The following is an 18,347-nucleotide window of genomic DNA, read 5'->3' as shown; positions in this document are numbered from 1 at the left end:
ATTATCCTGCTTAAGGGAAAAAGGGGAGGTGTTGGTTAGTGTTTCTTGAGGATATATGTGCAGTGCAAAAGTTGATTAAAAAAAGAGAGGCTCTAAATTAAAAGTGTCACAAACTAAGATTTCCCAAGAGTTTTGCACTCTGTTGTGGTATTAAAATGTAGTTAAATAAATTGTGACCATCGTTTAATCAGTGAACAAGAACTGGTGATCTTACAGACTGAAGTGTGCTAAGTGAGAGACATTTCAGCATTGGTGTCTGTCTGTATCAACATGAATTGTTGTAACTAACTGGTTTGTATGTGGGACGTTTCCAGCCCGGTTTGGAGATGGATTGTATGACTCCTACATGAGAATAGATCAGATTAGGTACCAGGAGGCTACAAATGAAGAACACAGCCCTGCAGGACTTCCTTCCCTTGGAAGATCTAATGTGAGTATTTTAAAGTTGTCTGGGTCTTCACCAAGTTGTTACTTGGCAGTGAGAACTGTCAGGTAGTTAGAATTCTCACTATATTTATGAATTTTTAAAGTGGGATGTTGCAGCTTTGTAGTAGCTTGTTAATGTTTTTGCTTTTACTAAGCACAAAAATGATGTGCTCTTGTATTCAATGCACAACTTACTCAGCAGCCTCAGAAATCCTGTCTTACTATCCTCAGCTCATTTTAATCGAGAAAGTTATTTTGCAAACAGTTGAAGCGTTCTGCCCTGTCACCTCATATGTTGACAGGTATGTAAATCCGCACATGCTTTGCTTTAGCTCTTGCACGTTTCCATTTTAGTTTCCCTCATGAAAATTCCGAGAGATAAGCACGAAGGATCAATGTGGGTTTGCGTGGCTGCCAAACATCTTAGAAACATCTTGCTCCTCTGAAAACTTTGGCGTTATCTACCACTTCCTTTGCTAGCAAAATAGCTCTTTATGGAGTAAAGGTGTTAACGTGCTTCTTCGTAAGTGCTGTGTTTCCTCAGCAGATAGGGAGTTATGAGATCTTTCCTTAAATTGATTCAACTGAGCGGCAATGGTCATGTTTAGCCGTACAGTGACCTGACCTTTATGTGGTTTTTAAATCTATTTTGGCTCTCATTGAATTCTGGCAGAAGTGAAGGAGCTTGAGCTTAAAAATCCCACTCTAAAAAGTGAAAATAGACATTTTACTGAGGAAGAGGCATTTGAAAATCAACACTTTGGGGGGATTTATTGGAACAGATATTAGTAATTCATTTGGTCTGTGCTGTTCCAATTTTAATGGAATTAAGTGATACTTGGTTTCCTTCTTGCAAGGTTTTTGTATTACAGTGTAATGTTGCATGAGAATTGAAGACTTCTGATGTCTGCAGCTGTCCATTCTTTTCATCTTGGCAATTAGAGAACATAAATACCTCGGCTTTGATAATATGTGGGTTTCATTTAGATCAATTCAGTATTCAGAAAATAACTTAAGCACTTTTGCAAAACCAATTGTGTAGGAACTGGGTTAACTGTTTCTTCCTCAAATAGAATTAGGTTTTGTAAGTACGTGAAAATCTTCAGCAGGGTGCCACTTGTGTTGTCAGTTTAATTTCTTGGCTGCTGATAGCACTTTATTAATAAAACAAAACCCATGCAGCCTGTGATTTGTAAAAGCAAGCTGTTGAGAGAGAGCTGCTGTTACCCAGAAGTCATCTGACTTAGGCGTAGCTCTGCTGAGTTCACATTAAGATTGATCTATATTTGTGTCTTACCGTCACGTGGCAAATGATTTTGGTAGGCGGTTTTCTAAGAATGAAAATTCAGTCCTTGCTACTGAACGGCTGTTGAGTTGAGATCCAAAGCTGTGGCTGCTTCATTGAAAAATTTGGGTGATACAGCAACACATTTTGAAGCCTTGGTGCTTATTTATTCTGCTCCGCAGCCCCTGCTGACACACATTGCCGCGGAGGTGTTCTGCGAGAGGGGTTGTCAGCAAAGGTGCGGTTGTGTCTGTCCTGAATTACAGTAATAAAAAGCTGCTTCTGTTGTGCATGCAGCTGAATCCCACTGAAACGCAGGAGGAATATCAAGTTTTGATTGCAAAGGTGAAAAATAAGGCTTCTACTGTAGGATGGGCTGGTTTGGTTTTGTTTTCCCCTGCCCCTGGAAGACTCCAGAAAACAAACAAGTCTGAACCTTGATCTGTGCTTATGTTCCCTGTTTATTTGTAAACTGTTTAAATGCCCTGGACTGAACAGATGTTTAGCCAGTTCTGAAAAAATGTCATTCTTATCTTGGAGGTTCAGCTGGACTTCGAAAAAAAGGCGTTTATCCTAAGTTACCAGGGTTGGGCTTTGTTTTTCTATTGAAGGCTTTCTGGAAGGGTGTGCCTCTTACAGTACACTGCATTTTTGGGATGATAGGACTCGGAGCAGTGGAACTTAGCAGGATATATCCAATGGCCCGTCAAGTCCTAGATAAGGATTGACTTCTGCAGGAAATGCCCCTTCTGGGGGCTTGTGAGCAAGAGCTAACATTTCAAGGCAGCACCAACAAACAGACTCTTGAAAGAGATGTGTGTAGTTGTTTTTGGCAAGAGCATTCACTTCCCTTATTTACTGCCTGTGCCGAGATGTTGGATTGTATGTAACTAAAAAGGAATTTGGTTTTACTGCTGTGGATCTGCAGGTTTATTTATATTTTTTGTTTGATTCCCTTGTAGTTATTTTGGGTTTCAGGGATTCGGTTTGGCACGTGTCTCAAGTCTTTATTTTTAGATTAAAGGACAAAATGGAAAACAGATGTTGCTGCCCTGGTCATGGCTTCGTCAGCGTGGCACAGGGTAAGACACCACCTCTCTGCTGTCGATCAGGATGGAGCGGCAGTGAGTAGAAAAGGGGAATAACTGCAGTTTTAGTGAGAAACTGATCTCCAGGAAGTTCAGCATTTACTAAATTCTAAAAATGAAAAGCTCAAAAAATTTCACAGTGCTTTTCTCACCTCCTATGTGTTCATTTCAGATGCAAATATTTGAACATATGGCAGTGAGAGGCAGTGGTTACTGACTACTGTCAGCAGAGTTTGGAGTAAGAGAGATTCTCGGTTAGTCAAAGGTTCCAAGTCTGTCTTAAGCTAGGTGTGCAGCTATCGGGATTTTAAAGGAGTTGTGGATATAATGGGATTTCTCCCTTCAAAGAAAAATGTTTATTTTTGTTTTTTTAAGTATACTTTATCTTCTCTTGCTCTGTCACCCTTTAGCCCCTCGTTCAGCTTGCTTACAGCAGCCCGGTGTCACTGCTGTTGTTCCTTTGTCCCCTTTGGCACACTTGTCTTTGCAGTATTCCTGGCACCTCTCTGCACACTCATGTTATGCTGCACGCTTCAGACAGGTGCAGGTTTCATCTGTCGCTGGTTGTGTTCATTGCACCCACGTTGAAAGCTAAACATAGCAGTTCCCCTGGCTGTGTGCTGACTACACGCTTACTGGTAGAGATAAGGATTGTGTCCGTGTTTGAGCGTTTGTCTGTCAAGGGTTTACCCTTTATGGACTTAAAAGTACACTGCGTTTGTGCAAGTGCTTGTTTCAGTAACTGTCCTTGTAACTTGAGTTAGTTTAGGTCCGGCATTTTATATTTGCTCCTAATAGAAATGCAGACTGTGTTACGTTACTGGTTTTTGTTTATGTGGTATTGATTTTATTGTTAGTCTGTGTTTTAAAAGATAAGTGAAGCTTATTTTTTGTGGTTTTTTTTCTATCTGTAGGTTTCTAGCAACAAACTCGCAATGAAGGATCACTCTCTGACTGGGAGTCAGGTCAAAGTGGAGCAATTATTTGAGGACTCTGGCAACAGGAGGAGTAGCACTCTTCAGTCTGCAGGAGTTACTGGTTCAGACAGATCTCTTCCTTCTCTGACAAAAGATAAAAGTATAGAGAGCATAAGCACTTCTAAAGTTGGTGGTAGTTCCTCAAAAGCACATAAAGCCATTTCCCAAGCTCCAGAGCAAGCTGTCAAACAGTACAAACATCAGTTATCTGCTTATGAGCAGCAGGAGATACTTAGTTTTTCTGAAATTTATTTTGTTGGTCCAGCTGCAAAAAAGAGACAAGGAGTAGTTGGTGGCCCTAACAACGGAGGTTATGATGACGACCAGGGCAGCTACATTCACGTGCCCCATGACCATCTTGCTTACCGGTATGAAGTGCTCAAAATCATTGGCAAGGGCAGTTTTGGACAAGTTGCTAAAGTCTATGATCACAAACTCCACCAACACTTAGCCTTAAAGATGGTTCGCAATGAAAAGAGATTCCACCGCCAAGCAGCAGAAGAGATCCGCATTCTGGAGCATCTGAAGAAGCAGGATAAAACGGGCAGTATGAATGTTATTCACATGCTGGAAAGCTTCACCTTTCGAAACCACATCTGTATGACCTTTGAACTCTTGAGTATGAACCTGTATGAGCTGATTAAAAGGAATAAGTTTCAGGGCTTCAGTATCCAACTGGTACGCAAGTTTGCTCACTCGATACTGCAGTGTTTGGATGCCCTTTATAGAAACAAAATCATACACTGTGACTTGAAGCCAGAAAACATCCTCCTAAAACAGCAAGGGAGGAGTGGCATCAAGGTTATAGATTTTGGGTCCAGCTGTTTTGAGCACCAAAGAGTCTACACGTATATTCAGTCTCGATTTTACCGGGCACCAGAGGTGATTCTGGGAAGTCGCTATGGGATGCCCATAGACATGTGGAGTTTTGGCTGTATTCTGGTGGAGCTATTGACTGGATACCCTCTTTTTCCTGGAGAGGATGAGGGAGACCAGCTGGCTTGCATGATGGAGCTTCTTGGGATGCCGCCTCAGAAGCTTTTGGATCAATCCAAGCGAGCCAAGAACTTCATCAACTCCAAGGGTCACCCTCGCTACTGCACTGTGACTACGCACGCAGACGGAAGAGTGACCCTGAACGGGAGCCGATCACGCCGGGGTAAAATACGAGGTGCTCCAGGGATCAAAGACTGGGTGACGGCACTGAAGGGCTGCGATGATCCCTTGTTCATAGAGTTCTTAAAGGAATGTCTCAGCTGGGATCCATCCGCGCGCATGACTCCAAGTCAAGCCTTACGGCACCCTTGGATTTGTAAACGAACGCCCAAACCACCTAGCACTGAGAAAAGCTCCAATAAACGGATTTCTAGCTACACAAGCTCCTTTGCGGGAATAGGCTCTAAATTGCCTCCTGTCGTTGGAGTGGCAAGCAAGCTGAGGGCTAATTTAACAGCTGACACCAATGGCAGTATACCTCTATGTACTGTGCTACCCAAACTGGTCAGCTAATAGAGAGTTATGTATTTCCAGAATACATACCTTGTGTTTTAATTGTTTGTTAATAATGTGTAAGGAAGTTAAATGCAAAAGTTTTTAATGGGTTTACTTTTTATTAGAGGCTAAATCTTGACTATAAAAAGTTCAGTCAAAATGTACACATTTAAAGGGCTTTATCCAGTTGTTTCACCCACAATGTGGTGCACGTTACGTTACTGGGTAGGTCGCCTTAGCTGTTGAGTAAAATTTGACAGTCGTGCTATTTGATAACACTGTTTTAGAAACCAAACTATTTCTTATCAGAATGGTTTAACAGATTCTTTTGCTTAAGACAGCAAGGGAAATTGATTCAAAATACATATTTCCAGTTAATTCCCAACTGAACTCTTTTTATTCTGGGGAGAGTTTTTACATCTGTTGTCAAAAGCACAAATGTGTTCATGTAATGCATTAGGAAATTGCTGACTTACATTTGAAGAATTTTGTTTTTCTCCACTGCTTTTCCCTTCCCTGTCCAGACTGAGATTTTTAAAAATACCATGGGATGTAGACACCAAAGGAATTTGGTGTTGAAATTTTATCATCTGATTTATTTTTTTTTTCCCAAAGGAGCGTAGAAATGCCGCAGAACACAGGATATATCTAAATAAAACTCCTCACTCCTGTACACTTACTATTTCCTTTAAAAGCCTGTGGAAAGCTGGTAGGGGAATTCAAGATCAGGACTGGTCCATCACAGGTGTGGGCCACTTTGTTCAGGGCTAATGAATCAATTGTGTCTTTCTTTTCTGCCAGGTGTGTGTGTGTTTGTTGTTCCCAAAACAAAAATGTTGATCTTCAAGGGCTCGTTTATAGCCATGGTTGAGATCTGGTCATTTTCGGTTTATTTTTGTGTAGCGTGAATTCCGTTGCATTACGTGGAGCTCTCTTAATAAAAAGCAAACATGCCACCCCTATCAGACAAGGCAGAGTTTTTAAGGCCTAGGTCTGTAACTAGCAAATGGCAGGGGTTTGGGGGGGCATGGCTGATAATTAAAGCATGTTCTGAAATCTAAGCATAATCTGTGAGATATCAGGAAAGGCTGATGAGGTGCAAGAACTGGTGGATCCAAATCAAAGACATTATGGGGAGAATTGTTGTATTTCTGATCGCGTTCCTGCAGGTCTTTGAGGGAAACGTGCCTGTGTTTCCTCATTCTGGAGATGCATGAGCTTCTGTTTCCTCTTCCTGTCTCTCCCAAGCCCATGAGGAGGTGATGTGTCCTGGAACAACAGCACGGCTCGTCCGGGTTGGTGCTGCTTGCAGCCACATGGCCCCAGTCCATTTACAAAACCATCTGATCTCTTGCCAGGTGCCTGAACACAATTTTAAATACAATTTGGAGCTTTTATGAACAGAAGGTTTGAAACTTAAGGAGTTTCTGTCAGGATTTTGATGTTAAAACAAGGAATCTCTCAGTATACAAACAAAGGAATTATCAGGGTGATTTTTTTAAGATAAGGTCACCACACGTTCAATGCAAGACCCTTTCTCTGAGAAGATGGGGCTGCATTTTCTCCTCTGCTCTGTTTAATGACAGCACTGGTGAAATGCTGGGTGGAGGCTTTGTAAAAAGTCAGAAGGACACAGGCAAAGCTCCAAACTTTCCAGAACTGTTGTTTAAACTGAGGTCCTTTTGTACTTGGCTTTTCTGAGTTCTTTTGTTTTACAAGTGTAAATTCAATAAGCTTAGTAGTAATATTAAAATAACAATCTAGCCTTTATCCGTGCGGCTACAAGCCATACCACCATGTATGGTATGTTCATGGTTCACTTCATAGTAACGCATGACTGGTATTTTTTATTTTGCCTGCCTGAGTGAAGTTTTATTTGAATGGAGAATTGGGGAAGTGGATTTCTGGGGGAAGTGGCAGAAGATACGATCGATTTTAGTAGAACATTCTTCTTCCTCCTCTGCCCTTTACTCTATGCATTTTTTTACAAAATATACCTGGTGAGTGAGGAGAAAGAACCTTTCAGGAGCAATAGCTTCTTAGCAAAGGTGTATAGAAAAGCACTTTATATAGAGACCGTGAAGTGATGGTGGTGTCTGGAGCGTGACAGAAGGCAGCAGAGTGTTGGTGTGTGAGGGGCTGGACAAACAGGTCTTCTCTTGGGAACGCAGAGCATTATCTTGATTCTAAACCATTTTCACCTATAAAGTGCCAAATGTAGAGTAATCATTCTCCTGTGGTCTCTGGGAACTGGTCATTATGGGGTAGCTCCTAATGCAACAGCCTCTGGTGTTCACACAGGAATCTCTCTTCAGGCTGGTGGTGTAAAACTGCAGATAAAGGAGCTGACTGGTGAGAACATTGCTTTTTATCTAGAAAATGTGTTCAGCGTGACCCGACTGCGCAAAGTGCCCGTTAGGAGTTGCACGTGTTGCAGGCTGGATCAATCTTACTTGGGACTACTAGATGTTAAAATCAAGTGCACAGTCAACTGGCTTGCTAATTCGGGGCTCTTGTCTATGTAGCCATAGTAGGTGAGGAGGAAAAGGAAACAGCCTCGGAAGATTTTTACATTATTGAAAATGAATTCTTCATAACCCAGGGAATACAGCTGAGAATATTATGGTGGTTTCTCCAGTTACTAAGCCCAATTTTTTTAATAAAATGCTTTCTTTCAGTGAATAGTGTGACCCAGTATTCCCGTATCTGGGGAGAGCTGAGGAATCGTCCCTGCAGACACAGGACTTGTTGAATTCCCCATGGATTGGCACAGGAAGTGCCCCAGCTGCGTGTGGAGGGTTGGACATCCCCAATTTACACTTTGGTTTTTGGGAAGCTGAACACTAGTGAGGTCTGAAATCGCCAGAAGTCCATCGTTTTCATTAGTTGCGATACTGGTTAGGATGTTAAAAGTAGTCTAAGACTAAACTTGTCTAACGAGATGAACAGAACAGCTTGTACTTTTGTGGTAACTCTGCTTTGCAGGTTTATGGATCTGCCAGCGCCAGTGAGGTTCCACTGCAACTTCAGTCACGTTCTTCTAGAACCTTAGCACAAAACAAATGCAAATTACTTGGGTTTACAGCAAAACAGGCATCACTTCTATAAAAGTCACTTAAACTTGTTTTTAAATGTTGCTTAGAACGTTCCCTCTGTTTTACTACACAGTTACTGTGAATAACATGCTCTGTGATCTGCATTTTCAGCTGTTTGGTTTACCAATACTTTTATATAAACGGACGATAAGGCACGAGCATCACATCTGACAGATAAATGTTGCTTTTACACTGGGGTCCAAATATTCTCTGCCTGCCCACATTGCAGGGCAAAAGCTGCTTTTATTTGAACTGGGTGGGACAGTGAAGCATTCTCCTTCCCTGCGGGCCATGGTACCACAGACAGGCAGGACAGACAGACAGACAGACAGACACCCGGGCTGCATTTAGGTCCCTGCAGGTTTGATCTTCCTGGTGCCAACTGCTGAGTGTGAGGTTTGTTTCACAGCAGTGACCTGGTTCTGGAGATCTGCGAACCACAGATCCTCTTCACGGCAGATTTTATCCTCCCTATCCAGCTTGACCAGGGGCTCGAGTTGTCTGAGAGCTGAGAATTCAGAACAGGGCAGCTGGGGAGCTTTGAGGTGGTTTTTGTGTGCTCAGTCTGAGATCGTTTACAGTCGTGAGCTGTTAGGGCTTTGATGCAGTGAAAACTTTTAAAGTAGAGGTTCTTTGCAATGGTCATCCTCTTTAAAACTACCTCCGAAATAACCCTAGGGTCCTTTTTAAAGGGATATTCGCTGCAGACTACAGCTCTTTTTATTTTTCTTGTTTAATACTGGTAGCTGTCCTGGCTGTGAACGGATAGATGATGATCTCAGCAGTGTCTTACTAATCCGAGCCATACAAGCGAACGGCTGATTCTGCACCCAGAGATCTCTGCTGAAATGATTGATACAAATCCCCTGCCTGCCAAAGTTTAGTGCTGCTGTGGAACTGGAGAGCCAAAATAATACGGAAAGATCTGCGGTGAGATTCAAAACAAACTGTGCCCAAAGACTTTGATGGCAAAACCTGCAGCTTTCGTGTGTGTCGAGCTGTGGGTACTTGGCAGTTTTGAGAGCTGGATGTCGTGTTCTTATACTTAGTGCTTCTCACAGATACCACTTGATTTCTGTCTTATTAATTTGGGAAGGGTTTTGGGAAATGTGTACACTTCATACTTCCCATGAAAGACCCCTTATGTGTTCTAAAACGCCACTGATAATCTCCCCTGTTTTTAACGCTCACAGTAACACAATAAATCCTGGGGTCGTCAGCGCACCCTTGGGTAGGTGGACATTGTCCCCGAGCGCCAGGGGTGCAGGGACTTTAATCCAAATACTGTCCTTATGGCAGTGTCGCTGGGAGTAATGCCTGTTCCCTATACATAGTACCGTGCCTTATTATTTTACCAGCCTACATCGGTCTCGGTGCAATCAAATTACTCTTCAGGGTTTCTTATGCATTGCAGATGTTCATACTAAATGTCAATGTCTAAAGAATTTACAGGTTAGCCTTTTTATTATAAATATTGTGATGAGGTGTAATGTGGTGGAGAATGCAGGAAACATTGAAGGTGCACGTGAGCCTAACACTCTGTGAAGGAACACTTTGGAAATAAGTCAGTCTCAAACTGTGTATCTAAATGTACTGAACAGATATTTCCTAAAGTTGTATTTCAGCTCATTTTTAAAAGAAAATAAATACGTAATTTTCTTTAGCACCAGACTGTACAAATTCCTAAAAGTCCTGGACTTAAAGAAAAGAAAAGTATTATTTCCAGATGGTGTAAGTGCCAGACGCCACCTTCTGTGGCATCTCACTAGAGATGAGGAGGAAATCTTCAGACTCTGGGACGGGGTGGTCTCTGTCTGTGCTAAACGTGATGAGTGCTCTGATGTGACGAGTGTTCGTCTCGGTAAGGGTCTGTAATTGGAACACGGCGAAGTTTTGCCATGACATTCTTCAGCTGTCACTTTCCTGTTCAGCCCACCAGAGCTTTTTAAAGCCTGAGATCCTGCTTATCCCGAGGCTGAAAGGAGAAATCCAGCAATAGCCACTTAAGGGAGATTTGCTTTTATTAGAACCCTCTAAACGGGTAACCTACTGTACACAAGTGGATACTGGAATAGTTTGAAGGTGGAGTCATGCTGCAATAAAAGGTCTCTAGCTATGACCTATATGATTAAACGATGCATGTTACATGCAGAAACAGTTTGCAGACACCAAGTGAATTTTTTTCCATATTTGTTTTAATGTGGGTGAATGGCAAATGTTTGATATAAAAAGTTTACCATCCGAAAACAGTAACAAAATATGTACCTGCAGACATTGAAGTGTTCTTTGAATGGCTGTGTTTATAATATAGATATGTGTGTGTGTGTGTGTGTAGCCATGCAGGCTGCAGGCACAGTGCCTGCTCAGTCTGCCACAGTTGCTGATTTCCATGGGTCAGTGTCCATATGAAGATCTTCTATAACCAAGTGGCATTTCCTCAGACACAGCACCACATTTTAAAAAACATCAGCCCATCTTGCCATGCCGTAATGCTTGGTGCTGTAATGCGATAAGGTATTGTATCCCAAATTCTGCTGTTCGGAGCTGTGCAGCGTGCTGTAATGTGAGGCGCTGTTTAGTGCCCGCTAATGACCTGGGGAATTGGATACTAAAGCTGTATTCACCTAATTCTGCCCGGCTAAATTCCACCAAGGGATGTCAATACAAACTGCATCTCTGCACAGAGCGTGGGGCACAAGCCTGCAATCTGGTCCATCGTTGCTAATGTGGTGTATTACATCTATTATTAATTGTTGCCATTCATTAATTAATGTGGTTTCTCAAAAGGAAACATGGCCAAGAGAGTCTTGAATAATTTTGACAGAAGAGATTTACTTCACTGGGCAATATTCCTTTTGGTTTGCTGGGTTTAACTTGTCAACCTTTGCATGGCAAGAGGGCGATGCCGTTCCACACAGCAGATCCATTTAGCACCAAGTGCTTTAAAAAGCAGCTGCATCCGCCCAGCAAGTGAGTTGTTGCTTTGCACAACTTTGTCCAGACGAATTTCTGCCTCCTGACATGTTAAAGATGGAGACTGAGGGCTTTTTTTAAGCTGCCTACCTAATTCATACTCATAAACCAAGGCTTTTCCACGGTGGCTGACTGTTTTAGAGCTTCAGATTTGGGTCTTCTTGATATGCTTTAAAGGGGCCTGATTTTTTGGAAAATAAGTGAAAAAACGCACACACTAGTGGCTGTTCAGCTAAATCTGTCCTTTCCTACACCAGCTGCGGGTGCTGAGCGGCCTGACAGGCTGTCTACAGAGTAAATTGTCCACTGTGACGGGTGGTGTCCATGGAACATTGGTCTGCATGGGGAGTCCTTCTCCATTCTTGCACACACTCAAGCATTGATCTTGCAGGAGCCGGTGTGTGACTCAAGGCTGTGTGGACCCACCACGTGAATTTTGCCCATAATTAGGTTTTCTGTAAGCATCAGCTAGCAAGCTAGTGCTAATCTGCGTATGATTCATCTAATCCTTTTATAAACCAAGTTCTCAGCTGCACAGAAGATGAATGGACAGCAGGCAGCATTGGGCTTGTTGTCTTTCCTCTTGTCAGATCAGCCTAACGAGCTTTACAAACACTTCTCAGGACAGCCACACGTGCAGAAATGTCTTCTCCTCTGCAGGTTGTTTCCTTGTCTTCACGTGACGGTACATTCTGTGAGCAGAGCACGCCTGGCGTATGCTGCGTGCTGCTCCCTGGTATTGTCCCTGTCCCCCCCTGGTGTCTACAGTGCTATATTAAATGCACAGGGATGCTCGATGCAGCTGTGCCCCAAGGCATCTGTGAAGTCTGAACTTATAAGGAGTCGAAGGAGGGTTTGGGATCTGCTGCGGTGCAGAATTGCAGGGGGATGGGGTCATCGGCACGCGCACTCCACGGCTTGTTAGTGTTTAAATCATGCGAGGATTTGCATTCCTCCCCCAAATCGCTGATATTTGGCTTTGCAAGCGGAGGGAAGGCGACTCGGAGAGAGTTGTTTTCCTGGAGGAGTGGGTTGTCAGTAGGAAGACAGAGACCATGATTATAATAATTAAGTGTAATGAAGCATAGCTGAGAAGGGATTGAAAGAAATAAAGCACATGGCTGATTAGCCCACAGCATTTACTGTTGGAGGCTGTTGTAAAGACCAGTGACATTGCCCTTTGAAACAGCTTGAATTCAAGATGCAGTTCTTCACAATTTTAATTGCATTGTGAGGATACCTCAGCTGCACTGTGTTAGATTAAGGTGCTGAGGAGCAAAGAGGTCTCCAGATGAGAAATAATGCAGCCAGTTCTTGCCCTGGGCAGTGTTCTGGCTGCGGGGGGGCTGCTGTGGACACAGACCCCTGGAAATGCAAGAAATTGCAGCCGAGAAGGAGCCGGAGCAGAGCATGGTGCTCGGCTGGTGGCCTCCAGGGGCTGAGCGCTGGGCAGCCACGAGGAAGAGGATCTCATAGGGCAGGAAAAAAGAATTGGAAAAAGAGGATTTCCACTCTGCCATGCTCAGCAGGAGCCCCAGCTGCTCACGCTGCTCTTTCTGACACAGGCAAAGGAGGAGAAGGAGAGGAGAAAAGCAGCATTTTACTCAGTGCTCTCACAGGTCTGACAAACGACGCTCAAGGTCCTCATCCTTGGGTGTCGATAACGCCCGATTCACATCCCTCATCACTCAGGGCCGTGCGATGCAGGAACACCTCCCAAACCTGCCTGCGTGCCCATCTCCCGTCCAGCCGCTGCCACGGTGCTGGGTGACAGCAGCACCAAGAGCCTGGATGATAGGAGCTGCTGCTCTCCTCAGCAGGTGTTGGTGATGGATGGCATAAATGAAATTATATTTGAGGTGTGGGCAGCCAGCTGTGAAGTCACCAAACGGGAAAGGTCATGCCAGTAATTTACACCAGAAGTTCCCTGCTCTCAAAGCCATAAGCACGGAATAAATAGGTGCAAGCAAGAAGAGAGGGAGGTTTTTTTTTGTCTGAGGGTGAATCTCTGAGACATTCGGATTTAGACACTTAATTTCCTCTTCAAATTTGGATAAATGTGGAAGCAATGGGGGTAGTTTAAGATGTTTCTGCCTTTTTACTGGAGGTGCCCCACAGCACTGCGTGGGACCCCAGGCCCTAGGAGGGGGTAACCATGTTTATCCAACACTTTCCAGGCACTCACAACCCGGTGATCTTCAAAAATGCCTCCTTAATTCCTATGGGCTCAGGGAGGATGAGGCTGGGCATGCTGGCTGTGGCTCCCACTGGCCGTGGGGTTCCTGGGGAAGGCAAAGGGTGTGTGTTTGGGCAGGGGGAGTATGGGGAAGCCACTAGTTATTTTGGGAGGTGTAGGAGGGGAGCGGACAGCCTGGCTTTCATTTTCCAGCCAGCTGGTGCTGATTCAGGGTGTTTTTTCAGCGACAATTGCACAGAGCTGAGCCGCCCAGGGCTCGGTTGCGCCTTCCTGCTGCGGTTGTGTGTGCGGCAGCGTTTTACCTCCCTCATCGTTTTGTTTCTTGCTGCGTGGGGCAGTGGTGGGGCTTTTAGGAGGAGCAATGAGGTGGCTGGAGGGTGAGAGAAAGCCAAGACCTCCAAGTTGGATTTTCCTCTTCATTTCCCCAATCAGGTGGGATTACATGCTCTGCTCTATTTCCAGACCCCTCTTCAGCACTTACAGGACTAAGCATGGTCCTTTTACACATCCCCATGTGATGGGAAGTGCACAGGAATGACACAAACCTTTAGAAATATTCTTTGATTCATTTTTTTTTCTGTTAAACTAAAACCAGAGCTTCACATTGTAAGGTCTAATGACACACAGCGGATAAGATGCCTTTGTGAAATGCTTTCTCGGTTCTGGTTTTGCTCCATGGCCCTTTCTATGAACTGGCACCGTTACAGAAATTTGCTTGACTTTCCCATAGGGCCACAACAAATGCAGCTTTTGGTGGACCCAGTTTTAGGCATTGCTCCTCCCTTCCCTGACTCCCTGTCCCTGTCCATAAAGTGGGGATAACACCTGGAAAGGGACTAAGGCTCAGCAACGGAGGTGAGGTCCTCCGAAAATTGGGGCACAGCCTGGTTCAAGCCCGTATCTGCATCCTGCCAGCTGGTTAGTGCTGTATCCAGCATCTCTGGGTGTACACCAGAAGGGTAAGGTGTACACCTAAAGGTACACAGAAGGGCAACGCAGGTGTTGCTGGGGCTGGGGAGTTCCAGACCTGCATGGAAACACCTCCGCTGCTGCACAGGCTCTGGGGCGCAGCTCCCATCCCAAGCAAAACCCTTTAAAATGTAAACAAATATCTTCCACCCAAATAAATATTTCTGGCCTCAAAAGAGAAAAAAAAGAGGGCTACACCTCACCTAGCTCCTGTTGCTATTTTTTTGGTTGCTACACAAACAGTTTTATTTCTGGCTCGCACCGCGTGCCTGGTCCCAGCCGGCTGCAATGTAATCTGGTGTTATTGGTTTAAGCACGCCAGGGCGGATACGGCGCTTTCAGAGCAAAGCCCCCCCAGCATGGCCCCGGCAGCTGCTCCGCCTGACCCCGGCCACTTGCACCTCGCTGCTCGGTGGCCCAAGTGTTTTTCCACCCCAGATAAGGCCCCATCAGCACCCGCTGCCACCGGGGGAGGCTTGGGGTGGGCCACTGCCAGCTCCTTGTGTTGCCCCCCAGCCCTGCCCAAAGCGGGGATCCCTGTGCCCCTTCTTTTTGCACCAGTGCTGACCCTCAGCCTGAGCAGAAATTTGGGTGCTTGGTGCCTTACACTGAGGCATCACTCACAACCTCTCAGCTGCCTTTTCATGGGATTCAGGTCTCACGTTTTTCATCTTCTCCTGAGCTGCCCGCCCCTCTCCTCTCCTCGCTGGCTGCAGGCAGCGCCCATTGCTCACACCTGGGGTTCAATGAGGCCCAACTGCTGATTATTGGCAATTAATGCTGTTAATTGCCATGAGAGAAGATTCCTTCCAAAGTGCAGGTCCCAGCAGGAAGTTGCTGTGGAGGGGTGAAGATGGTGTTTTAGCTTGCTCTGGAGCTGATCTCTGTGAGCCCTTTCAGGGCTTTGCTTTGAGCTCTGCTCGCAGGTAAGCTGGATGCCCAATGGTGGTGTTTTGGGGGTCAAAGCCAAGCAGTGGGGTGTAAAAAAGCTGTTCTCTTTGAGGTGTGTAACTGCTTGGGTCTGTATGGAAGCCTGCAGGCAGGCTTGGTGGTGTATATGGGGTGTTTCAAGGTTATAGCCTTGGATGTACCATTAAAATCTTGTTATAGGCTGAGGCCCACCCCAAAGGAAAACGTTTGCAAGGACCCCACTGGTATGTGGTGCCCACGCTGACATAGAGACACCAGTACAAACCATCTCCCCCAGTTCACGGGGTCCTTCAGGTCAGTCCAGGGAAGGTGGTGGGTAGCGGCTCCTGGGCTGCATGTGTCCCCCTGGATTAGGGCCAGCCCAGGAGCCGCTTACGCTGAGGGAGCTAATCTCCATGATCTTGTCACACCAATGCCTCCTCTCCACTGACAGACCCCGGGATTTGGGTTATATGTAAATGCTGGCAGATGTAAGTGCACTGGGAGGTGGCACAGGGTGGAGGCACATCTGGGGCTTTGGGGCTATCCAGGGTGGGCTCAAGGCTGGTGTGAGGACCCCTTTCCTGCTCCAAGGAGATATTATAATATAATATTGTTGTTTGGGGCCCTGTGAGGGGTCTCTGTGCCACGCAGATGTGGGAGCACATGGTCCCTTCTGACCCTAAAAGCCTGACCCGCTCCAATGCCACCTCTTGCTGTTAAAGAGCAGAATCTGTTCAGGTTCATCTGAGTTATTCTGCACTCGGAGAGAAGCCTCTGGGCTCCCTATCTCTGCTCCAGAGCTGCCTGTTAAATTGCACATGGCAATAAGCGATGGGGAGGCAGGATCTGTTCCTGCCTGTCATCGAGGCAGCGAGTGCCAAAGCAGACAGCTCTGTCCTAAAAAATACAATGTTTGGCTGGAGACCACACATTTCCCCCGTCCCCTCTCCATTGTTACATTGCTGTGGATTTTATTGGAAAACTAATACAATGAATCAGCATTTAGAAAAAGTGATGTGAGGGCTAGATGTGAGATGCTGACCACTCCTTGCTCTGAGACTGTGGGACTCAAATGTGCCTTAGGCAAGAACTAATATTGGCTTGCAAGCTCAGTTTTCCCTTGTGTGAGATCTGTGGTTTTGCTTGTCAGTTGGCCTACAACCCTTTCAAAGCAAATTATTTTCAAAGAGAGATATTTCTGTATTTCTGAGTAGTGGTTTCTGTGACTGTGAGTTAAGGAAGTACATCTGGCATCATCTTGTGGGCAATGAATCAGGGTACATTTTCCAGGTGGAAAAATCACCCCATGTTGAGAAAAACAGCGTACTGGGGCGGTTTGTGTGCTTTTAGTGTGCTGGTTCCTTGGGCTGAGCGCTCCCTGACGCTGCTCGATGTGGACATGTGTAAGATGCACCCACGCACACTGCTCTGCCCCGTGGGTCCTGCCGAGTGCTCGTCCAGATCCCAGTGATCGTGGGGTACGCGTTGTCCTCTGCACTGTATGGGAGCGGCTGGCCAAGGACTGGGGGGGTGAAAATCCCCATACCCGTCAATTGGACAGATATAATCCTGACCAATATTTCCTGCTGTGTCTCGCAATGATGGGCTCTGTGTGTCAGCTGGGGTATGTCCAGCGGGAAGGGTTTCCGAGCCGTTCCGCTCCGGTATGCGAGCAACGCGGGAGTCCGCGGGTGTTAATCTGCGAGGGGAATCTCAGCCCTGGAGCTGCTGCCTCTTCCCACCGTGTGCCAAGGGGCGTTTCTCCTTCTCCTGCTGCAGGAGGGTGGTGCCGGGGGGAATATCCCTGGCAAGGGCCTGATCTCACTAGCCAGAGGCATCCTCTGCTCTCGCACGGTTAAGAGAGCAGGTCTGCATCCAAATGCTGTTGCTTAGGCTCATGTTGAGACATGCAAGTGAAGGGTGAAGTGGAGAAAATTCGTGGTTACTTTTTGGGTAATAAATCCAGGTTATAACAGTTCCTTTCATCCTAAAGTGTTCTACAGTGCGTTATAAATAGATTCACAAACCATGCACAGGGCTTACTTCCAAGCACTGAGACGCAGCCACTTCCTGGGGGAGTGGAGCAGCTGGTGGGAGCGGAGCTGCAGCTCCCGGAGTGATGCAGCTCCATGCAAAGCAACTCCGAGAGCTGGGCTGGGTGCTTGGGGCACAGTGGGGCCGCAGCTCCTCGGATCCCACCCTGTCTGCATCGAGGTCATCTCTTTCTGATGTGGAGAGCCACACAGTGTTCCCTTTGCGTGGAAAAAACTTGCAGTGCTACATTTCAGTGCTGCCTTTTGTCCTTGCTCCAGTCCTCTCATTAATAGCTGTGATGGGGATTAACAATATCTTCTCGATTAATTTACCCCTTCCCTAAAAGCATGTGGGATTATTTAAAGGCATTATGTCTTAAGAGGGACAGCTTTTCACCAGCCTCATGCTCATACAAATCTACCTGGGGAGAAGGACAGAATGTGTACAGCCTTAGTGATCGTTACCCCAGTCTTCAAGGTCTAGTTTTCCTAGAAACACTGCTATGATCTAGTAACAATCCAGTTTATTACTTGCCAGGGAAAGCGCGTTAGCAGATCAGCTGCTTGTGTCATGTAGATGTAAAAGTTGAGCCTGCTGTCGGCCGTTGCTTTTTTCCCTAATGCAGATGAGAGTGGAAGGAGGGAAAAATTGCTTTCCCTTCACATCTGGGTGAATTTCCTCATGGCTGAGGAGCAGAGGTCACTGCTGCTGGGCTTGGTGTTTGTAGCGGGGTTTTTACTAGCAAAAGCCGTTTGCGTCCCACCGTGGGATGTGGACCCCAAACCTGCGGGCAGGGGGCTCCGTCCAACTCCCCCGCACGTTGTAAACCGGAGTGGGAGGTGCAAGGGGGCGGCGGTGGCAGCCGGACACCCCCCGGGCAGGGCCGGCGGCGTCTGCGCG

At 45.8% G+C, this 18,347-nt stretch overlaps 1 protein-coding gene across 1 annotated transcript; it reads left to right on the top strand.

Annotated features, from left to right (window-relative positions):
- Positions 1 to 322: 322 nt before the first annotated feature.
- On the top strand, positions 323 to 5,285 carry LOC104535457 (dual specificity tyrosine-phosphorylation-regulated kinase 3-like). The gene is made up of 2 exons (XM_010187175.1): positions 323 to 430; positions 3,714 to 5,285. The coding sequence occupies exons 1-2, from the start codon at positions 347 to 349 to the stop codon at positions 5,283 to 5,285; spliced, it is 1,656 nt and encodes a 551-aa protein (XP_010185477.1). The 5' UTR covers positions 323 to 346.
- Positions 5,286 to 18,347: the final 13,062 nt, after the last annotated feature.

The sequence above is a fragment of the Mesitornis unicolor genome, unplaced genomic scaffold, assembly GCF_000695765.1.
Source record: "Mesitornis unicolor isolate BGI_N332 unplaced genomic scaffold, ASM69576v1 Scaffold53326, whole genome shotgun sequence".
Classification (NCBI taxonomy): Eukaryota; Metazoa; Chordata; class Aves; order Mesitornithiformes; family Mesitornithidae; genus Mesitornis; species Mesitornis unicolor.
The sequence above is the reverse complement of the archived record's forward strand: the minus strand, read 5'-3'. Positions and strand labels throughout refer to the sequence as shown.